The 24184-nt window shown below is 44.5% G+C and overlaps 1 protein-coding gene across 1 annotated transcript; it reads left to right on the top strand.

The window, feature by feature from the left end:
* Positions 1-9508: 9508 nt before the first annotated feature.
* LOC109315899 (TRPM8 channel-associated factor homolog) lies at positions 9509-19150 on the top strand. Its single transcript, XM_019543860.1, has 7 exons — positions 9509-10125; positions 11778-12772; positions 13731-13825; positions 15241-15454; positions 16009-16248; positions 16834-17171; positions 18712-19150. The coding sequence occupies exons 1-7, from the start codon at positions 9509-9511 to the stop codon at positions 18961-18963; spliced, it is 2751 nt and encodes a 916-aa protein (XP_019399405.1). The 3' UTR covers positions 18964-19150.
* The last annotated feature ends 5034 nt before the right edge of the window (positions 19151-24184 follow it).

Genomic DNA, 24184 nt, shown 5'->3' with positions numbered 1-24184 from the left:
TTTTCTTTCCCAGGACTTTCCCATTTACTTTAAGGCAAAAGGAGAGAAAGACAAACCAATCTGAGTCCATTGCAGTGGTTAATTCTATTTCAAAGATGTATGGGACAAGCTGCCCAGTTAATCCTGAAGTCTCATCATCCCTACCTCAATCAATGTAGAATTCACTGAAAATGACAACCCCAATAATTTTTTTCTAGGATGTGGGGGACCAACATCTACAGGAGGGAAGGAACACAATTGCAGAGGTCACAGTCTAGGCAGATGTTTGTATGAATAATTATGGTGAATTACATAAGATATTCCTGGGAAGAAGGGTATTCTCCTACACCTATATTTCGAGGAAAACTATTTTTTCCTCTACACTAAATTAATTACAAAAACTCATAGAAAAAAAAGAGCAGGACATTGGAAAGATCCCTAACCCTCTCAAGGATCAATAAATCGTTAATTGATATTGTTTCAATTGTACATGTGGCATCGAACAAGATAATAGTGTATGAAATGATGTTTACAGCTCTCTTTAGGAGCAATTTGGAAGTTGGGGACTGTTGCACCTCACCCTAATCATAATAAAGTGGTATTTAAATCAGAACTGCACTGTTTGATGTAGTGATTTGTTTACTGTGCCACCAGGGCCGGTCCAACCATTAGGTGAATTAGGCAGTCACTTAGGGTGCCAAAATTTATGGGGCACCAAAATTATATGCAGAACAAAATAACAGGAACATCATTCTAAATAACTACCCTGGCTGGCTGTTTTCATTAACCCTAACACAATTATAAGTGTGAAACAATCAATTAAAAAATGTTTTTATTGTTTTATTGTTCATTTTGAATATCAAATAAGTACATGTAAAAGTTCATTCTAGACTTCTTATTTTCCTTTATATTGGAAGTAGTGGGGGCGCTGAGGTACACAGTTCGCCTAAGGTACCAATTACCCTTGGACCAACCCTGTGTGTCACTACTAACTACCAGTATTCAATCCAGATACTGATGTGTTTATGAATTTGGTGACCCTAAGATTCATTATTTGATCATCTAGAAGATGGCATGGCACCCACTGTGCTCACATCAATGTACCTTCCTTTATAATCCACAATCAAAAGTATCAATTGTGGAAAAGCACCAGCGATTGACTGTTACTCTCAAAAGGGGCATCAGCAAATTTGTTGTTGTGATGTATTTGAGACATCACTTCCTGACTGTGAGCAACCAAATGATGTGTAGGTACTAGGTCTTGGGCACATCAACATAGGAAGGCATTTGAGAATGCCTCATGAAATCTTACTCTTGAAAGAAATTCAAATAGACTTGGATATAAATGTTTTGAAGTAGATTTTTTTTCTTTTTTAATAGAAGGATTATACACAAAACAAGGAGTGGGTTAGTGGATAAATAAGAAAGCACTGAATATCTGATCCAATATCCTTGATATCAGTAGAACAGATTTCCTTGACCTCACTGAGGTCTGGATAAGGGGAAGTTGTCTATTAAGTAACTTGCATGGGAAGCAAACAGCATGCTAGTGGAATTGCCTTTGATACTTACTTAACAGGATTTCAGAAAAACTGCAAAAAGGACTAGACAGGTGCTTGTAGATAGGGCTGTATTCTATTGTACTGTGGCTATAAACTATGGTCTCTGTTCTCTGTCTTGTTGTATGATGCTTCTATTAGATCCACACTTTCTAAATAAGAAAATAACCATATTAGGCTGCATTAAGTAATTTAATTAAATTTCAACATAATAGATAATTATTTGATACTAGCCTAGTACTTTACCAACCCACCCCAAAACCAACCAGCTGCTCTTCCACAGATTTCAATTACAGAGCAATCATTGGAGGATGTTGAGCATTTCCCCAACTTGGGTAGCCAGCTTTCCCAAAAAGTAAATATAGACAACAATATTCAAGAATAAAATCTGCCAGTGCTGCCTTTTGGAAATTTCCAAAATTGTGTCTTTAAGGACCATGACATCAGGTCCCAAACTTTGAATCTACCAGAATGTTGTTATCCCTGCTCAGCTGTATGGGTTTGAAACTTGAATGAGCTATCAGAAATACCCAAAAGTTTCAAAACTCACTAGTCGTGTGAAATAATGACGTTACTTAGAGGTAGTGCAGGGCTGTCCAACTTCTAAGTGGTTGAGAACCAAATGCCCCATGGGATGCACCAGCGGGGGGCTGTATGTGTCATGCTCACAGACCACACCTGGGCAAACCATGGGCCCCCATGCTGCACAGATGCTCCTCTTCCCCCTGCGTCACTGCTCTGGGGCAGGGAGAGGCAGTGAAAGCTGGGTGGGGGGGGGGGGCATGGAGCAGCAGAGACTCTGGCTGTTCTTACAGCTAGAGTGATGAAGGGAGCGGTGGTCACACAGGGGATGCCACTTAACCCTTCACAGACTACCATTTGGAAAGCCCTGAGGTTGTGCATGTTTGGAGTGTAGCAGGGTATGAACAAATGTGCAGTAGTGATGAGAATTTTCTTACGTTGTTTTAGACTTGCATGTATATTAAACCCTGAAACCCCAGGAATTGGCACAGGGACCCAGCAAAGGAAGTTCCCACTTTTATGTAGGGGATGTCAGGGATTGAGGTCACAAGCCAACAGGCTAAGGAGAGGGGGACAGATACAGGTAAATAAACATTAATATTAACATTAAGGTACATACACTTAGGATCTGGGTAACAGGAAATAAACAGTGACGCTGTGGTGAAATCTCCCAAGAACACCAGCAGCATGATACATATACATTTGGGAACCTTAAACCCTCCCACAACTCTAGAGGGCTCCAAACCCATCTCTGGTCCCATAAAATGTTTAATTGTCATCTGCCTAGGCTCCATGCCTAAGCCTTGCTGCTGCAGCAGCTTGCAGTCCTAGCTCCACCACTTCTTTTGATTCTTTGGCCACATGTCTCTGCTGTGACACCTGTGCTCCAGTGCTGCTCTTTCTGCTTCTTCCTGCCTTCTGCTGCCTTCTGGGAGTTGTACTGCACATTGCAATTCATTCCTCCAGTCCCTTGGAGGCTAATGGGAGTTGCAGTTCACACTACAGTTTCTTCCTCCAGTCCCCTGGGCAGTGTAATTCACATGACAGCATTATAGTACATGACATTCAACATCATAGTACATTATATGTGGTCATACTAATTGCATATTTAAGAAACAGCAATGAATAAATTGATTTCACACATTGAAGCCATAAGAACTATTCAAAACAAAAAGATATTATGACATTACAAATAAAATACAAGGCTAAGAACTGAAATGTGCACCCAGGTTTTGGAATTTAAAGTTCACATTAGAGTGAATAGTGCATTCTGTGCTGATCTGTGTATCTAGAGGAGCGGGCTTCCAGCAGAATGGGATCCCCCTGACAGGTAACCAGATTTCCCAACAGGAGAGACAAGCTACTAATGGCATGTGCCCACCTGCAGTGTGGGTATATTTCGGAGGACATTACCCTGGGTGAGGTACAAAAAGAATAGGCCTCTGTTCAGGAATGGGGACCCAGGAAAACAAGGCACTGCCAAATGCATGTAGGAATGGAAAGGAACCAGATGTGTGGGCAATGTTGAGGAAGTGCAGTCCTGCACTTCCAGGTCATCGTATTACTAATTTAGAGCAGTTCCCTTGGCTTAAGTTTACTTTTGTAACACCCGGGGATTGCCCTGCACAATACATAGAATTCTTCAGTAGCACAAAAAGGTTTAATTCCTTCCAGTGCCTTTAAAATCTCTTTCTGTTTTGAAGTGTCTGCGTCATAATTTGGGAACTTCTTCTTCACACCAATTCATGTTGCCCAAAAATTGAGGGTGCCAATGAAACCCTGTTCCAGAGGAAGGACTCATTTGCTTAGTCTTCCCTGCTTATGATGGATTAAATCCTTTAGCACGCCTTATACTGTCTCTCATTTCTGTAATATTTGTTTGCTCTTTTGGGATTGCTGCAAAACCATTCATGCTGGCTAAAATGGAGGGTGTTGATAAAATCAGTCTGCATGAACACTTAGTTTCTGTTTTCTATTCTCTATCCTTCACTGTTTGTCTCTCCCTCCCAATGCAGTTGGCTTGGAGTAATCTGACTCTGATGCAGTCAGCAATTCAGTCCTCAAGGCTTTATCTACCTCTGGATCACCCTGGGCAATGAGATAGAAAGGATCTGTGTCACTGTCCTCCTGTTTGTTGTCTTGGTCATCTTTGGGGTCTTCAAGGAAAGAAGCAGGCCAGTGAGGGTATCCTTCCCAAATACATGGTTCAGCTCCTGGAAGTAGCACCCTGTGATGTCTCCCAGGGCACCTATTATAGTCTTTTACACTGTAGCAGACTGGCAGCACTGGACTAGGTCCCAGTCATGCCCCCCACCTCTTTTATTTGGTTAGGTAACTGCTGAGATGTTTGTGAGCACCTGTGATTAGAATTCAGATGAGCCTGTGTGGGTGCCTTTTCTCTTCGGAGGACAATGAAACCCTGGGCCACGGCCTGAGGCCAAGCTTGAGGCACTGATGCCCATAACTGGCCATCAGCAGTGTGACTATTGGAATGAGAAATTCCCACAAGCTGGAACAGAAGAGGACAAACCATAGCTGCATGCTTACATTTCCAACAGTGGGTTGACATCAGGTCAGCACAACCCAAGAGCAGAGGAGGGCACACTGGTCAAACTCCAGGGTGATCCAGAAAACTACTAAAGCAATATCAAATGCTTGTAGGTATACATGGCAGCTGCAAGACATTAGCTACCAGTTAATGTGAACAACCCGAAGTTTTTAGGAAAGATCCAAATTTCAGGGTCACGTCCCAGTGTTGCCAAATGCCCATAGGATGGTAATTTTGTCCTTGATTTGCCTTCCTTCACCAGACATTCCTGTGGCAGCACACATCATCCTGTTGTCATCCTGTGTTGCTCCATGTGGGATAGTTAGCTGTGCTGATTGCTAACTAACTCTATCGGAAGCAGTATGCAGCCCTTTACCACATTGGCTAATTATCCCATTAGTACTGTACTAAGATGACTACACTAACCTGAGCAAGTAGTTCTGGTAGATCAATGGTTCTCATCCTTCTTAGAGTCAAGGCACCACTTGGAAAATGCCAGCTCTTAATGTTCACTCTTTTTTTACTACAAAAAACTACCAGTAATAGAGCAATTCCTCTGTTGCAAAGAATTCAAGTTGGGTAAATAAAATATATCAGATTCACCCAAAGAACCTTGTCTGCTTAAAGATAATTTTGCACTTCAGGCCAAATACCAGCTGAAATCCATGCCTCCCCATCTCCCCTTGGATAGGACACACCATTCACTTATTTGTATCCGGGGCTTTTTCCATGCTTCTTAACTTGAAGCACCTTTCAGCTTACTATTGCTAGTTGTACTGAAAGACTCATACTATCCAGTTGCAGGAACAAGGGCATCACCTGTTCTGTACCTTATGATATTACAGAGATGTGACTTGTTTTGGTGGAATGGAGGATTAACCTGCAGTGTAGGTTGATACATGATCTTCTCCCTGCATTTTCAGCCTATTGTGTCTTTAGAACAGTAATTCTCAACCCAGCTGCCACAGCACCCGGGGTGCCTTGAGATCCTTTCAAGCCTGCTCTGGTATACCATACAATGTTAGCACTGTTAGGCATGCAAACATAATTCACAACACTAAACTAGAGACATCAAGTAGGAGTCAATAGTGTCAAAAACATTTTGATGTGGTCTTTTTTTGCAACAGAAGAATTGCTCTTTCAAAAAATGAGAGAAAACTAAGAGCCAGCATTTTCTGAGGGGAGCCTTGAATCTAATAAAGGGCACACTGTGAGTAACAAGGGTTGTCTTGAGTATAAAAAGATTGAGAACCACTGCTTTAGAACAAAAAAGTCCCCACACAGTAGTTCTTCTTAGGTTGACCGAAGAAAAGCAAACAGGAAAAAAAATTAAAAATGTATTTCTGACTTTAACAAGGGATTAGCTGGTCTTGTTGTACTGTGATTCATATTCCATTGGTTTGACATTTCATGGAGGGTGTGCATTTTGTGGTACAAGTCAGAAAAAGGTGACCTTGACCTTTTTTTCCTATTTAAATAAAATCATAATAATAAGTAACCTACTGCTCGCGGAAGCTAAAATGAGAATTCTGTGAAGCACCACCTTCTATTCATTCACTCAACAGCTACAACATGGGCAGGGTTGGATGATGATGACTGCACTTGCTCTGTAGGGTCTCACTGAGGTCATGACCCTTTTGTGCTAGGTGCTGCACATGCACACAGTTGTCAATGGTACCATCCAAAAAGATTTACAGGCTGAATTAGGTTGTCTAACTGGCAGCCCACAGGTCACACCTGACTTGTAAGGGGCTAACATGCAGTCCATGGGCTCCTTCCGGGCTGCCACTCCTCCCAAAGCTCTTGTTGTTGCAGGGGCTGGGGTCTCTGGGCAGGGCAGCATGGCAGGAGGGGACCTGGTAAGCCTGCTGCCCATGTGGCAGGGGAATGCGGGTGGGGCTTGCCCTACCCAGGTAGCAGGAATTGGGCTGGGGGAGATAGCAGGATGGGGGGAGGGCAAACAGTGAGGGCAGGGGGACCTTGTACTGCCCACACAGCAAGGAGCTTGTCTGGTGTGTGACCTGTGCTCTGTGCAGCCTGGGGCCTGTGCCAGTTGTGGAATGCAGCCCCCAACTGCTCAGAAGTTAGACAGCCCCCAGTCTAACTAGGCAAGAGAGGCAAAAGGTGTAGGAGAGGAAGCAGAGATGGGGAATGAACATCCTCTACCCAGTGTCACTGGGAGAATTTATTACTGTACCCACAGCTTCTGAGCTTGTGGACAGACATAATGAGTGCAGTTCTTGGTGTGTTTCAAAGGATGTGTACATCTGTCTGTCTCATCCTTTGAAAGGCTTCAAATATGATATCTTTCCACATGCCGAGGCCAAAGCTAGGATTGTATCTACTAGCCTGGCCACCTGTTTCCTCTCATTTCCCACCATGTTCTCAAAGGACCAGTTCTCAATGAGAGGGGAGGCCAGGTCCAGTGGCACTTTCTAGTCTTTATTTTTTTAAGCCTTCCCAGAGGCACTGGGTGTTGGCTACAGCTAAGGCTGAGGACTTCAACTGCGGTGTGTTGATTCTCCGGTTAGGAGCAAAGCCAGAGTTTCTTGGCTAGAGGGTCTTGCTCCTCCACACAAGGTCAGACCAATCACCATATCTGAGGTCAGGAAGGAATTGGTATGGACTCTGGGGGTTTTTGCCTTTCTGTCTAGCAGGGGGTGTGCCTTTCTATCCAGGACCTTTTGAGCACATATTGAATCAACATTTTAGAGAAGCAGGACACAGGCTGCTGTGGTTCCCCGGCTTAACCTGTGGCAGGTTAGGGTGTTAGGTTTATGTTGTGTCAGGATTGAGTGTAGTCTTATGTAGAGTTTAGATTATGGTTGTATGGGATGGTTTGGATAGGGATGATCCTGCTTCAGGCAGGGGGTTGGACTAGATGACTTCTGGAGGTCCCTTCCAGCCCAGCTTCTCTGTAACTCTGTGGCTGTATGGGCGCATCTACACATTGCACTAAGTTGCTATAGTGACATGCTACGGTGACGTAGTGACCACGTGTCTACACATCACTGGCAGCTACTTTGCTATAGCGGTGCACTCTCCCATTTTAACATACCACCACAGTGAAGTAGCAGCTAAAAATAACTGTGCGCTGCATGTACAGCACAGTACAGGTGGCTACTGTGATGTACACTAGTACTTCCAAAAGTACTGCACAGTAACAACATCATCATTGGGTGTCGTGTAGATGTGCCCTAAGACTATTTGCTGGCACTGCCAGAAAACAGATACCTGTGGTGGCTGTTTCTACAAAGTAGATCCTTCACCCACTGGGGAGAGGACTTCAATCAACTCTGACTTTTACAAGGATTGTAATGAATATCAGATAAGAATAATTCCCACTGTTAATGTGATCTGGATTTGAACTGGTGATTTACAGATGAAAAGTTTGCTATTAAAAATCTAGCTAGGGAGGTACTTGTTTGTCCCCATTACTATAGTATCTGAGCACTACTTAAGGATTTACAAAATAACCGTTTTCCACAGTCCCCTGAATTTCCATTAAATTAAATGAGCTGCTAGATTAAAAAAACAGAAGTGTGACAAAATGTCTACTGTAGATGACAATTTCAGCTGATTTCTGAGAAAAATTATAGTTCTAACTTCTTTGTTATCCACAGCAGGCATCTCTTTCAAGGCCAAACACTGCCCGTTACCGATACTGAAGGAACACTTATTTACAATTGCTCCCCTCAAATTCACTCAGACTGTGAGCTCAGTACCAGGGAGGTAGGACCTGATCCTTTGCGATTCTGTTAGTGTAGACCAGTGATTATCAATCAAGCTGCCAAGGTACCCAGGAGCGCCTTGAGATCTTTTCAAAGGTGCTGTGGGATGCCACATAATGTTAGCACTCTTAAATTTGCAAATATGATCTGTAAGATAAACCCAGAAGTTTCAAATAGAAATCCATCGCTGCGGTCTTTCTGAGTTCTTTGCAACAGAAAAAAATGCTCCATTATTTTTCTGTAGTCAAAAAAAGAGTGAAAAGTTAGAGCTGACAGTTTCTGAGGAGTGCTGTGAGTCTATCTAGGGGTTCCTCAAATCTAAAAAGGTTGAGAATCACTGGTAGGCTCAGCAGACACAAGTGTAAAGCAACCATGGCAAAGCTCAATGACCAGTGCAGGAGCTAGCAGCAAGGAAGGCTACATAAGACCCTTGTGTCCATGAACCCAGCGTGCTGCTGAAGTATGAAGCTGTTGAAATGGGTAGAATTATATAATGGACATGCATTGCATGGGAGCATGGCACTTTCCTTACTTTGGGTGTACTTTGACATGTACCCTAGTTGCCTGTGTGGTGCCAGAGAAGAATTCATAAACCCTTGAAACCCGGAAAGCTTTTGCCTCCATGAAGCACTTAGGTCAGAATGTTCCTATTTAGAACTGGGGATCTGAAACCACACAGGAGCAGGCTTTACAATCTGAGGGTTATAAAGCATTAGAAATTGCCCAATATTTAATTTAAAATGCTTATAATTTTTCTCTTGCCATTCTGGACATGTTGGGGCAATAAATCAGCTTTATTAGTATTTGAACAGTGGTAGGCAGAGAAATAAGGGAAGATTTCATTGGGATTAGGCCTTTTGTCACACATTCAGTGACAAATCAGCAGGGATATTGTCTTTTATGATTGAAAGCCAATTGAAAGGATCCCCATTCTTATCATTCTTTTCTAAATCCGTTTGTGGCTATCTGCATATCTATATATGTAAGTGCACATTGCCCTCATTCACAATCGTGGGCATTTCTTGCAACTGTTGAACAGCAACTTTGGTAAGATCATTAATGTTTGGAGGACAGGAGATATTAATGAGATGTTTAAATTATGGCTTTTAGGTTAAAATGTCCAGAATCTCTTTCTTTTCCAGTACCCTCAGTAAACGGTGATCTTTCAAATGGATTTCAAAGCTGCCTATAACTCACTGGTGAAAGGTATTGATTCATTCAACTTCACTGAAGATTGTCAGCCCTGTGAGCTGCTGATCACTGGAGATAAAGCTTTCCCAGTTGTGGTGAGTGACAATGGGAAAGTGCTGATTGCAGCGTCCCAGTATGGAAAGGGGCGGCTGGTCGTCATCTCTCATGAGGGATACCTAGGGAATTCCAGGTTTTCTCAGTTCCTTCAAAATGCTGTGAATTGGCTCAGATCCTCCCCAGAAGTGCTGATTGGTGTCCATAACAGTTTGGATTCCCTCTCTGAACTGCTGCTCCAGGCTGGCACCAAAGTACAGCCTGGAGTGGAGCTCAGTGACTCCATCGGGGTGTACTGTACAGATGCCTATGACTACACCCAGGCACAGGCTCTGGTACCGTTTGTGAAGAGAGGTGGGGGCCTGCTCATCGGAGGCCAGGCCTGGCACTGGGCTTCTCAACATGGTGTGGACAAGGTGCTCTTCAAATTCCCTGGGAACCGGGTGACCAGTGTGGCTGGCGTGTACTTCACAGGCAATATGGGAGAACGTGGGACTTTCTCAGTGTTCCAAGAAATGCCGAAGACTTCTCTGATCACCCAGTAAGTATCTTTAATCATTTTACCCACATTTATTCTTTTGGGACCAACTACAGCACAAAATCAAGGAAGGGAAAGTGCAGATGGAGAAGGGAGCAAGAAAACTACACTCTTTGCTTGCCATGCAGTGCAGTCCTTCTCTGGAAGGTAACTTTGTACTAACACCCTCTATCACACCCTCATGATTCCAGAGCCAGCCTGCTCAGTTTACAGGGGGAAAGACAAGTCTCACAAAATCAGCCCGAGACTTGAGAGCTGAGCTGGGCTTTTTTCTTCTCACACATGGAGGCCAATAGGAAAGATCCCATGGCCAAATTCTGCCCTCAATGACACCCAAATGGTCTTCACAGGGGCAGGAGGCACAAAATGAACAAAGGCAGAAGTTCACCTTTCCCTTGGAGCACATGGTAACTAGCAACTTGGATCTTGCACAAAGGGAAATTGATTTTATTTCTGCTTTCTTAGAGTGTTTGGTTTGGTAGGGCTGCAAGAGGTATTACCATTAAAGAAATCTGGCTCTGTATATACTTAAGGTGCAGATCTGCAGAGTAAAAAGTGGTATTTTTGTAGCTGCTTTTGAGAGTAAAGCTTTACTTGGAGTAAATGATAGCTGATGGAAGATGCTTGACTGAAAGAACAGGTAGCAATATTATAGCTGCAGAAACTGTGAGAGTTAATTAAAGTATGCCCCAAGCCTAGCAGTCTTTAGGGTTAGCAGCTTCAAGTACTCAAAGGAGTGTTGTGGCTAGCATCACATCCACCTGCCTTTGACTCTCCAGCTTGAATGGCAACATACCCATCTACATACAGCTCAGTTCACTGGCATCAGTCTTCAGCACAAGTCCAGTGCAAGCCTTGAACTTGTGCCTTTGAAGATACAAACACCTCAGAAACCCCTGCAACTCTAATCCTGATGAGGGTTAATAGCCCTTGTAACTTAAATATAGCCAAGAACAGATCTATGTAAGTGTGGTTGCACACCACTTCAGCTGTGTGGTCTGAGCATATTGACTTATCAGTGTGGCTTCTGCCAGAGCTGTTGCATTAGCACAGGTCTGGAAGCCAGGTGTGAATGCCACCACTGCTTTCTCCACCTTTTTCCTTGCCACTGAATTCAGTGGCAGGCAAGGAGTTTGGTGGGGAGTGGGGGCAAGGAATGGTGGTGTTCACCTCCTGGGTCCTGGTGCTGCACCAATACAGGCTCTGGCAAAAGCCATGCCGATAAACAAGTAAGTATCATGAAATGATGAGATCTAGAAGTTAGTTATACTGCTGCAGAAAGTACAGTATTTTCTTGGATACAAGCATACAGTATGCCTGAGAATAAGACATGTACCTTGTTTTAGAAGGCAAAATAAAGAAAAAAAAATCTTTTGTTATAATAAGTGACTGGTGCAGCAGCTAGAGAGCTGAGCCTGCTCATTGTTCTGCTTCCTGTGAACTGGGGGTAGATTTTACTTTCACATTTGCCCCAGAAATGGTGGAAACTGCTCTTACCATATTTCCTACATATCATGCACATTCCAATTTCCAGCGGCTGTCTTTTGGGAAAAGGTGTGAGTTGTTGATGAGAAAATATGGTAGTATGTGGCTAAGTACTACTTTGATCCTTTATGTAATGTTCTCGGTGTTAATTGTTTCTCTTCATTTTCAAGACATGGATTAAATGTTAAAAAAGACTTGGAGGCTCTTCTGAATGGAGTGGTTGAGTTTGACATCAGAAGCAGCAGTGTCCCCTCGCCTCTCCTGGTGCATGGGTCTTTAGCATTTCCTATTGGATTTGACAGTGACTCCCACCAGTCATTACTTGCAGCTGCTTTCTATGGCTGGGGTCGCGTTGTGGTAATCCCTCATGAAAGTTATATGAAGCTCCCAGAAATGAGGACTTTTATCCTGAATGCCATTTATTGGCTAGATGCAGGAAAGGGGGGCCTAGTTGGCATTGGAGATGACCTTCAGGAGCTTTTTGCTGCACTAAATCGGAAGACAATCCCATGCAAGCTAACAGACCTTACAGACAACTTGAGCGTGTACTGCTGCACAGCCTACAGTGCTAGAGAGGCGGAGAAGATCCATGAGTTTGTCGCAGAAGGTGGTGGCCTGCTGATTGGCGGACAGGCCTGGGTCTGGGCTAGCAGGAATTCTCATGAAGATACTATGGTTGGGTATCCTGGCAACAAAATCCTGCACAAGTTTGGGCTTGGGATCCTGGGGAAATATGTCATGACATCAAAATACTCAGCTGTCCAACCTGAAAACATTTCCTCCTATTACCACTTCCGCCAGGCACTCTTCTGGTTTCAGCAACACCTTCAGAAAAAACAGGCTCTAATACCACCATATTCTTTATGGCTGAAGAAACTACTGCAAGATTCGACAGCATTTCTGAGGATCTCAGCTCAGGATAATCCATCTGTCTCCTCCATTCACAAGTTGCTGGCCGAGCTAATCACTGCTACGAGCCTTCCTGATGTCAGCAAAGAAAACCCCATCAAAAGCAACTCCGTGGAAGCAGTTTTAATAAGCTTAGCTACAGTGGTCTACAATGACCACCCTGAATTCAAGTCGCTAGTGCATGTTCCAAGTCAAAATCTTCCAGCAATGCCTGTGTCCCCTCCTGTAACTATTCAGCTTAATGGAAGCAATGAAGGTAGGAGGCATTTTCTGTTTTAATTCTGGGTTTTTGTTCTTTACTTTTTTATAATTCAGCACATTGCTGCTGCAGATCCTACTGCAATGGTGGCCAACCCATGGCATGTGTGACACAAATGGCTCAGGCAGCAGGTGTTTTTGGCCTATAAACCCCAAATGCCAAGTTATACCTGGTGCTGGTAATGCAGGTTGGGGCAGCAGTTGGAAAGGAGTCAGAGATTAGAATGGTACTTAGGGACTGGCCAGCAGGTCAGTGCTGGCTCAAGGTTTTGGCCCTGCAGACGCCATGGAGGCAGGTTTTGCCAAGTGTAATGTTGGCACATTCAGGTAGCAATGGGATCTGATGACACTGCATAGTGGTGGTGGCTGCTTATTAGAGTGGTGTTATCTCATACTTTTAACTGAATTTGTGGCATGCTTGCCAAGAAAATTGACCACCACTGTCATACTGGATGGAGCTGTGTACTTTGCTTGGCTTAATGGATACCTTCCTGAGAAAATTTAAGTCTTTTGATGGTGTCTCAACTTGGGCACCCAAAATCATGTATCCATTCTGAAAGGCCCGTATTTTTTTCTGACACATGGATCACTGACAGATTTGCTGCTCAAGTTCTAATCAAAGTGTTGCAACTACAGCAACACACTGGAGGCAAAAGGGCTGCACAGATGTTGCTGAGGGCAGCATTTGAAGGTCCATGATATTACTTTTCACTCTTCCATAACCTAAAAGCAACTGGAGGGATTTTGATCAAAGACTCTAAGAAAAAAGAAAAACATGTCTTCAGCCACAGTCCAAGCTAGAGTGTCTCAGCCCTAAGGGTGAAAATGTCAGAAAAACAAGCACATATGAAATTAGGGAATTAGAATAGAAACTGCTGCTCAGCCTTAACTATAACCGTCATGTGACTTAGCATCATATGCTTTGAAACTGGTTCATCTGCTGTGACTTCTTACAGGTCCAGAAGCATGGAGAAGCACTGGCTTTTATATCCCACCAGGAGAAACAGCCACTTTGGTATTTCCTGCTTTTGCCATCACAGCCAACCTGAAGGTAGCCATTGCCGGCTCCTCATTACAGCCAGAAGAGTATTTCTCATTTCCTCAAAGTTTGCTTTGCTTTTTCTTGGGCTAGACACATGAACAATTCTTCCTGCCTTGGCGCTATAAAAATCCTCATTTCCTCAGATTACTCTCATTCCTCTTTCCTTCACAGTTATACCCTTACTGGGCGTGTCTATACATTCATTAATGCACTGTAGTTATTGCACATTAAGTTTAAATCGATGTGCAGTAACTGGCACTACTGCGCAGTAGTGCTGATGCATGCCTCTTAAGTGTTGCCAATGTGCAGTAGACTAATACTATTGCACATTAGCGTATTAGCACAGCTCTTGCCATGACATGTTAATGTGTAGTAGAATTAGTCTAGTGTGCATTTAGTATTTCGTGGACGCACCCATGGTGTTCAGGCTTGCCACATCATCTATGATTTAAGCCTCTGCTCTAGTTGATCTGACTTTTTGTCTGTGACTGTTTCCTCCCCTTGAAGCTTCTTTTTTCAAAGCAACCCCAGTGCCTCTATGCACAGAAAATATTTTAACAGCTGGATGCCACTTCCAGGTAGACATTTTATCTTTCCCCTTCCAATTTTTCATTTGAAACATCTTTTCCCATTTTCTGCCTCCCCTTATTCTCTTTTTCCTTCTTGAGTTATTTGACTTTGCCATAAGGTCACAGGAAGTACCACTCTGGAATAACTTTGGATTTCATATAATCTAAAGCCCTACCTCTGACATTGGTCTGTAGTCAATTCTTGAGGGAAATGTGCGAGTCCCACAATGCATCTAGCCATACACATAATGCTATAATGCGGTAGGATTATTTCTCCTTTTAAGAAGACAGCAACAGAAGGACTGGAGTGTTATCTGATCCTTGAATTGGGTGCCAACCTAGCTCTTGTCTTCACCAGAGATTTCCGTGCTCTTAGCCAGCAATGGGTAGACTCTGCAGTTATTGCAGTGGTGCAATTTCATCCCAATTTCAAGCCCAAGGTAAGACTGGTTGATATAAACAGCGGCTTTGCCCATCTGCAGCAGTGCGGCTGTTAGTGAGTGGGCATGGCTGGCTAAAACTGGTGTAAGTTGCTAGGGTCCTAGTCACACTGGAAATAGTTTAAATGGGAAAGTCCCCCCTCCCATAGCAGTGCCATGGAAGGAGAAGTCTGCTAACTTAATTAGGATAGTCTGCTTAGGCACTTGGCTTAATTTTGTCCTTGAATTCCTGTCACCCTCCTCTGAGGCAGTCCAAAGGGTTGATGCCCATCTGAGGTTTTATACAATGTATAGTCTGTCCTTCTGGAGTTGAAGTGTGTTATCTATAACAGCTGGGGGTATATATATTCAGAGCAACTGTTCAAAATGTGTTAGCTCTCTGCTGCCATCAGCTGACTCCTAATTCCTCCTCTAGGTGCAAATTGGCTGTCACTCTGATGACCTCAGCAACACCAATGAGCTAAAGCGTCCTCCGGTGGTGATAAAGATATTTAAAGTTGAGACAGAAAGAATGAAGGTCTCAACTCTGTGGGGTGGCCTCATATATGTCTTAGTGCCAAGGAAGTGCACACTTGGTCAGATATCTGTCACAATAGAAGGTGCTGTGCAGGCTCCTTTCTTCAAGCTCGGTAAGTGGCTGCTGCCCCTATCTTGAGACAAAGAGAGTAAAGGAATATTTCCTTGTTCATGGACTTGACTGTGTTTTCCTGACATCTTACACTGACTGCTTATATGAGATACATCTTGGTACCCATGGTACAGTCATTTATTCTAAGGACTTTCTCATGAACTTACTGCAGAAGGTGTTGTGTTCCTGGCTTTGAGTCCAGCTAGTTAGTCTAACTGCTGTCTCCTCAACAAATTCTAAACCACTTCATTTGAATGCACTAAAAATGTTTCTGGGTTGAACAATCTTTTGCTCAAACTCTGACAACATCCATAGAGTCATTGGTCATGAACAGTCACCAAGACAGGTCACTATACGCTTCCCCCAAGTCTAGCAGTTAGTGTGATCAACACCCACCCTCTGAACCTCCCCTGCCCAAAAAAACAAACTCCTGTATCTACATGAGCTTCAAATTTACTGAGCTTTACTGGTAAGGTTAGGGTGGTGGCATTTTCTATATTTCAATGCAAAGCAGTTTATTAAGTCAGTTATTACTTGTCTGTAATGTTGAACTAGGGGAAACCAGCACTTCTGACTGGCAGGAAACCATCCGCCTTTACCCTGCTCCCTGGGCTGAGCTGGCTGTGGACAATGTCATCCTGACAGTGCCTGCTGACAGTGTGCGCCAGATACAAAACCCGGAAACTCTGCTCTCCATTTGGGACCTGAGCATGAAAGCTGTGGCTGAGCTGGCAGCCATACCAGCCACGTTTCCAAGGCCGGAGAGGATTGTGGCAGATGTCCAAATATCTGCTGGCAAGTAAAATTATATTCATAACATGTTACCTTTCTCTGGGCTTACTAGGTTCCATGGTGTATTAATATTATAATCAGATCCTGCAAATGGTTGTTCTCCTGAACAGTCTCATGGCCTTGGGGAGATGGGTCACATGAGTAAGACCTGTTTCTGTGAATAAGATTTTCCTCTATAGGGCTTACATCACCCGCAGGTGACTGTGGGACAAAATGCAGGTGACTGTGGGATAAAATACAGCAGCTTTTGTGAGAGAGGCTGACTGGCTCATGTAGGATGACAAGTAACTTGGATGTGGAGTGTAAGGGTGGGAATAATGGAGCCAAGGCTAGTTGCTGTGAATATTGCTGTTGGGATGAGGAATTCAGCTGAGGGACAGGTGGCCCAATGGATAATGTGACCTTGGCGTTACACAGGCAGGAAGGAAGGCTATGCGTTTTGTGTCAGCAGAGTACTACTTTTTGTAGCTTAGAAAACAATTACAGATATAAGACAATTCATTGTCTAAGTCCTCTTTAGAAAGTAGGACCCAACAGGTGTCTTGAGGGGGATAGTCTCTCAGTATTTATGTGCTTCCTTCCCTTTAGGTTGGATGCATGCTGGCTACCCAGTCATGGTGCATTTGGAGTCAGTGACAGACATGACAGATGTGCAGTCCATGAAAACCAAGGGCTTTTGGGGACTCATACATGAGCTAGGCCACAACCAGCAGCGGGAGGGATGGGAGTTTCCCCCTCACACAACTGAAGCCACCTGCAATCTCTGGTCTGTCTATGTGCATGAGACTGTGCTGGGGATCCCAAGAGATAAGGCCCATGAGGCATTAAAACCAGAGAACAGAGAAAAGAGGATTCAAAATTACATTCACAACGGAGCACAGCTGCAGGGCTGGAATTTATTCACTGCTCTGGAGACCTACCTGCAGGTAACACGCACCTGAATTAACTGCATAACTAGCATGCACAGGGGACTGAGAGTGGGTCATTTGAAGATATACCTTTCTCTTCTCATTCCATCATCTCTTACTACACAACTGTTTTATCTCTTCTTCTGATGAATACTAACCTCCAAGCAATAGCCCCTCTGTCTACGATATCACCGCATTGCTTAGTCTGTGTGCCTGGAGAGCAGAATTCAGCAGGAGGTTGCAGGCAGACAGTTTTGCTTGTAGGACAGTACTGTGGGGTTCTGTTTTAGATAAGATGTCAAACCACAGCCCTGACCACTATGGACCACTAATGGACTACTTGGGCTTGTGTGTGGGTGTGGGTGTTAAAAAAGAAAAGATCTCAACTTGACTTCCACATTTTGCTAGTGAAGTGATCCATGCAGCTGTACCCATGATTGATTTGTGGGTACATAATATAGCATTTACAAACAAAACCACCTGATTTACATCTATGTTCAGACATACAATAATGAACTATTATGCACAAAACCAGAAAGTTTTAAAATCACAATCTAGATCAGGTGCATCAGACATCTGGCTTGTGGGCTGGATCTGGCCCCCAGAGGTGGGTCATTTGGATTCAGGGCTTTCTGTGGACTAGGCCACGCACATTCATGGGCTCAGTTCAGCCTATGGGGCTTACTGCCATGGCTGCTGGAGCTCCTGCAGTGATGGCATTAATCCCCGCTCTTTTGGTGTGACTATGGAGCCCAAGGAATTATCACCACTTGCCTGTTTCCTCCACTTCACTGCTCTTTAAGTACTTCTGAAACTGGGGTTTTTAGTTGCCCCTGGCAACTCAGATCAGTGGCAAGGGAAAAGGAGGTGTGAATGGCAGTGGCATTAACTCCCTGGGTTCTGGAGCAGTCAGTATTAATGCCACTGCCACCACCCATAGTCCTGTGATCTGGCCCATGAGAAGTCCAGCAGCTTGGATCTAGATGTACCATGGCTGTTTTTGTAAGAGTATGTCACTTGTCATTGTCTCTGCCAAATTCCAGTTCTCGTAGCTGCATTCAGCTTATTTCCCCTCCAGTTAAAATAGTAAACCATATTCTATATCTTTTCCTGCCCTAAAGCACAGCTGCAGTGTTCAACTGCACTTTAGTGATGGCAAAAAAGATTTCTCTATGTGTGCACGTATGGGTGGTATGTGAACACCAGAGGATGTATGTGCACATATGGATGGCAAGTGATCTTCTAGCACATTGGATGAAAAGAGCTCAATAAATATAATAGTCTTTATTTGTATTTTCATATGATTGTTAAAAGTAAATAGAATACATATAGAGGTTATTTAGCACAGGGTTTGCTAAGTAGTTTGGTAGTGTTAAGAGATTATTCTAATTTTTATGACTGTCCCTAAAATTTGTTAGCCATGCTTGCAAAAAGAAAAGAGGTCCTGAGTGAAGATGTGTCACACAGCAGTGGAACAGTTGTACAGTTTAAGCATGTTCTAAAATGCCAAGGAAGGGGATTGCATTTTAAAGGATGTTTTTATTTTCCTGATCCTCAGCTTCAAGAGGCCTTTGGATGGGAGACCTTCATGGAAATCTTTTCTAAGTATCAAGAAATGCCTTATATCCCAAGAGACAAGGTCTCGAAGATGAATCTGTGGGCAGAAATATTCTCTCAGCAGGTGAAGAAGAATTTGGCTCCTTTCTTTAAGGCGTGGGGCTGGCCTATCAAAGAAAATCTTTCCCAGCAACTGGCCGATTCGTTCCCAGTATGGTCAGAGAATCCAATGGAACAATACGTCTCTCAGTGAGTGACTGGTTAGGAAGGACAGGGCAAAACTATGAAATCGATAAAAACTGTCATTCCACTTTATGATTGATCCAATATTCTGCAGCTGTTTTATCTGTCAATCGAAATAATGTAAGGCTAAATCAATGTGAATGATATATAGACCCTCTGTTCAGCTTTTTTTCTTGCTTACTCTATGCACATTAGACCTGGATCAGTTCCTTTTTTACTGGCACTCTCTTTAGCCACAGTGGGAAAGAAATTTCTGTCTTTATGATTTAAAAAACAACTTAATATGACAGCTTCTCTTCTTCTGTTGTCTTGTTTCTAAAGAACTCTCAGCTTGGTAGTTATTTGGTGATTGCAGATATATAAAACTTAATGAAAATTAGCAGAAATATAGGAAATAGCAATTGCAAGAAAAATATAGTGTAGGAAATAAAAATAGGAATCAATATACAGTAGTATTAGGGGTGAAAATATGGCTATAGTAGTACAAAGAATTAAGACTCATAATCCAAAGATGAAACTGAGATTTCTCTTGGTAAGGAGGATAAACAAAACATTTTTGATTTACTTCATATTCTGAATTGGGGTTCTCTTTTGTTCTACTTTTAGTAATGATAGTTTGTGCAATGGAAATCTGTGACTTTAGCATCTGTCAGGGGCTTGGCAGTATCCTGGCAGTCAAATTACACCTTGAAACAATGGGCCAGATCTGAACAGCTCTGTTGAGTTCAACAGAGCTGTAACAGGTGGCTCCATGTTTGCTTCATATATGCATGTGGTTGAATGTGTGTGAATTTCCAAATCTGAGTTAGGACATTGCAATCTCTGAGTTTCACAGGCTGAGTTACTCATTGTGTAGCTGTAGAGAAGCCACTTACATCCACATTTACAGAAGAGGGCAGTGATTTCTGGGTGCCTAGCTTCAGGCTAGTATCTCAAATTTGTTCCAATGATCCACCTAACGGGCCAGTTTTCAGAATGTGGTACCTCAGTTTCCTGCATGGTAAAACACGGACAAGAGCAATAGCCCATCTTTGTGAAGCATTTTGAGATCCTTGGAGCAAAAGTGCCTGTCTTCCTGATGCACAGAATTGCTGATATTGTTATTCCAAACTGAGAATGCTGGTCTGCATGGTAGGGAAAAGCGGAGATGGAAAATGATTGGATTTCCTCTCTCTGCAGTCATTTCTCAATGCTCCCCACCACCGCCCCAATGAAATGTGGCTGGGGGGATTCTTCAGACATTGATTCTTCTCCCCCATCAAATTCTTTCTTAAGATTATGCACACCCAGCTAAGAACCCAGTCTACAGAGCAATGTGTGCAGCCATATCAGGCATTAATGCAAAACCTGCGATGAATTTACATTTACGATTGATAGCATATTTCATCCAGTATCACTTTGAATCATTTTGTGGTTATGCTAATCTTCGGGGGAAAAAAATCATTTCTATGTCTGGAACCACATGTTCAAACAGTGCTGTTTTCCTAGAGCCTTAGGGGGCAATCTAGCCTTTCCTCAGCTTTTATTTCCTTTTGAAGACTATAGGACTTTTGACCAACGAGAGGCTGAGGACAACAAGGTACAGCCCCATGAGTTAGAGCTGGGGCAAAGCCCTCTGTTTAGATCATTTAGCCTAGTCCATCTTTCTGTCAATTCAGGATTAATCCCAAAAGCCTGTCCTTGAGTGTTTTCCCCAAACTGGTTTTAAAAGTCTCAAGGAAGAGAATTTCCTCTACTGCTTTGAGAAGGTAATAGCTTTTTCAGAAGGACATTGTGACAGGGCAGGACCTAGGGGTGCCGTGAACTCCCCCCTAGCGCCCCCTACCGTGCCAAGTTGGTGTCAACGCACCCTCACCATCTCTCCTGCCACGTCTTTGGTGTTATTAGTGTTTAAGGGAGGCTGCCTTTTTATCTTCTTTGGCACGGTGCCCTGAGATGTCCCAGTCTGTGCCCTGCCTTTGGTGACTCGGTGCACTACAGCCTTAGGGGCTACGCGTGGCTCCTACCACCCCTGTACCACACCCCAAGCCTCGCAGGTGTACTGGCCGTGTTAGACCAATCCCTTGCCGCGCCCTCACGGGCGCATCCTTATTCAACTCGCTATTGCCCGTGCCCTCACGGATGCTCTCTTGGCTTATCTCACTTGCCCGCGTCCTCACGGACGCTCTCTGGGCTTGTTTGCATCTGCCCTGGGGCCTCCTCCGTGCTCACGCTCACCCTGGGGCCTCCTCCATGCTTGCGGCCCACACTGGGACCTTCTCCTTGCTTGTGGCACGCACTGGGGCCCTGCCTTGTGATCCTGCCCACGCTGGGGCCGGGGTCAATACACCCCTAAACGCTGCACCCTCTCTGGCGCGGGGGTCTCCACGCTACCATGGAGCCCCCACAAGGCCTCCTCTGTGCCTAATAGCCTCTCCTGGTCCCCTGGTGTAACCACAAACAACCAACGTAATAACACAAATCAATCAGCTGTAACTCAAACCTAAGCCTCCTGGCTAAAGCATTCTCTAAACCAAACGTTCTGTAAACCACGCACCATGTTGCACCTGTAACTAGCGAGTTGTGCCTCCAGGCCTTTCCCTTTTCCCCTTTCAGGCCCAAGCTCTTTTTCTTAATCTAACAGTGCTCCTTAGGTCCAGCTGCTGGTTGGGAGAGGGAGATAGAGAGGGGGAGCACCCACAGCCTCCTGTCTGTTTTTATGGTGGTCAGCCCTGCCCCTTCCGGTCAGCTGTTCCACCAGGTGCTGGCCTTTAGCTCCTCCTGGTTGCCCCTAGCAACCAGCACCTGAGCCCATACTGCTGCTTTTCAATAGCAGGCACCTTAGTGCCCTGCTACCGACATGCATCTGAAGTTGGTACCTGCAGCTATGGTGTGCATAAGAGAAGTACCTGTCTTCATAGTATATTGTGGTGATGCTAATAAAGAAATCCATGATTTATGCAAATGAATATCTGTACATTGTGTGATAATGTCCTGTCTGGCAGAGTTTCCTTCATTGTCAGAAATAAATGTCCATTATGGTATAAGAAAGGAGCACTGGGGTATGATGCAGTGGGAAGGGGATCAGATGTCTTATGGTGCATTGCCTGGTCAGGAGAAGGTTTCTTTTCAGTTAAATGCTTTCTCTGTCTTATGCATACCACCCCTACTCCACAGAAATCTGAACTTTCTTACCAAGAGCTCCTCTGATACATAGGGCAACCAGTCACTACTCTTTTATATCAAGTGTCCTTTAAGCAAATTTTGAGTTGAGGACCAGATTGTGCCTTTATGCAAAGCCCTGACAATGGCATGAATGTATAGTAGCACCACTGCAGGAGGAGCATCTCTGAAGCCCACTTCCCTCCCTGCTTCCCTTTGCTCTGGGGAAACCGTATTTTGCAGTTGGTCCCCATCAGCAGCCACTTTGAACACTCCTTGCACCAATGTTGAATTCAGGTCTCCCATATTTTGTATGACTGCTCTTACCTCCAGGCTATTATGTAAGAAGGGGCTCACTGCCTACAAACAAGCAATGATGCTTTCAAAGACTGAGCGTTACTTAGTTTAAATAAAGGGTTTAGGCATCTACCTTCATGAATGGGGTCTGGGCTGTGGATGTGAGGGTCAGAGTTTTTAACACATCAGGTGTGTGTTAAAAGCTGCTCAGCATGCTGGCTGTTGAGGATCCATATAGAGATGCCAGGCACCTCATGCTGGTTCTGGATTCTGCCCCAGAAAGCAGGCACCTGAATGCCCAGCACTCTAGCATCCTCACCTTTGGGTGCCTCTGATGAAGAGGCTGATGTGGCTGACTTCTACACTGCAGTTCTTGTTGGGAACAATGTGGAGGGGCTCTGTATGACCTGTAAATAGTTCCTGTACAAAGTTTCATAAGCAGAACACCTATATGCCCGTCTCATCCTAGAGGGAGGTGGCAGCCTGGGCCTGACATCAGGTTACAAAGACTGTCTCCTAATTGATATCCCCATGACTTTGCTTCATGGTACTGTGTGAGTGTTATCCCCAGGTGAACAGAGTACTAGTGTTTCGAAACTGTTTTATTGCAAGCGTGGCTGACTGAGCCTGCAGAGAAAAGGTGAGTCTCAAAGAGCTAGAGGCTTGAGAGGAAAAGTCCCTTGGGGAGGGGTGGCAGATTAGAGGGAAAACGGGAGGACAGAGCTGGAAAAGGGTAATCCCAGGGAGGATAGAGAGAGAAAGTCTTAGTGAGGACAGAGATAAAATCCCAGGGAGGACAAGGTAGAATCCATGGAAGGACAAAGGGAATGAGAATGGCTGAATAAAAACTGCTTATTTTGAAGCAGTCTGTTGAGCGGTTGGGGATGTTGGCATTCTGACCCCTCTCCTCTCTGAAGAAGAAAACCCCACTCTTCCCACGAGCTGATGGAAAAGAAGGAGCTCATGGAGGTGGGCGTGCTATGGGTTATGGGGGATGCCAGGGACCTAGAAGAGCCAGGGTCTGAAAGCCAGAAGCTTGCCCCTTGAGAGGCCACACCAGTGTGACTTCAGGGGAGCCCCTCAGGAGAGGGAGATGTATAAGGTTGCTTTTCGGGGAGCCCTGGGGTAGAGCTTACCTTTCCCCCCTGAAAGGGGCTTTGATCCTGTGTGGCAGTACCTAAGCTCTTTATTGCATCTTCTCTTTGTTGTTGATACTACCAACCCTGTGGTTAGGAAGAGCAGTTGTGCTTTTTGGGAAATCATTGCTGCTGTCATTGCACTGGCAGGATGAGGCCTGTCTGCTGCCATGGGACATCCTCTTCCTTCCACAGCTATTGCTGGGGAGACCCTGAGGCTTCACATGACAACCAGAAGGACAAAACCATTCATTTCCCTGTTGCATTGGCAGGGCCTGGGACAGTGCTGGATGCTGCTGCTCCTTCTGGCCCTGAGGAACCTCCTGAGGCCCCACCATGGGCAATGAGTCTCTGGGGCTACTGCTGACATCCCAGGACCTGGCTGTGCCCCTGGAGCTGCAGGCAGACCTATGAGGCTGCTGCACGGGCACCAGCCCTGGAAGTGACATTCAGTGGCTGCCGATTGGCTGCATAGACTGGCCTGAGACCCCAGCTCTCACTGTGGCTATTAATTACCTTGGGGGTAGGTAACACTGTGCCCATGTATGAGCCACATTTCTGCTTCTCCTCCTCACTGCCCAGGGCTTTGAGAGGATTGATTTGAAAACCAGGCTCTGCTCTGGGTGAAGTGCTGCTGGGGCTGCTCATTGTTTTCTC

The sequence above is a fragment of the Crocodylus porosus genome, unplaced genomic scaffold (genome assembly GCF_001723895.1).
Source record: "Crocodylus porosus isolate Cpor-Errol unplaced genomic scaffold, CroPor_comp1, whole genome shotgun sequence".
Lineage (NCBI taxonomy): Eukaryota > Metazoa > Chordata > Crocodylia > Crocodylidae > Crocodylus > Crocodylus porosus.
Note: the sequence above shows the minus strand (reverse complement) of the source record. Positions and strands in the feature narration are given on the sequence as shown.

What these genes read in the sequence shown, in the direction of transcription:
- LOC109315899 (XM_019543860.1), top strand. Translation starts at nt 9,509, where the DNA reads ATGGATTTCAAAGCTGCCTATAACTCACTGGTGAAAGGTATTGATTCA. An exon ending in GGCTCCTTTCTTCAAGCTCG is followed by an intron (nt 15,455 to 16,008) that starts GTAAGTGGCTGC and finishes ATGTTGAACTAG; the next exon opens with GGGAAACCAGCACTTCTGAC. An exon ending in AGATGTCCAAATATCTGCTG is followed by an intron (nt 16,249 to 16,833) that starts GCAAGTAAAATT and finishes CCTTCCCTTTAG; the next exon opens with GTTGGATGCATGCTGGCTAC.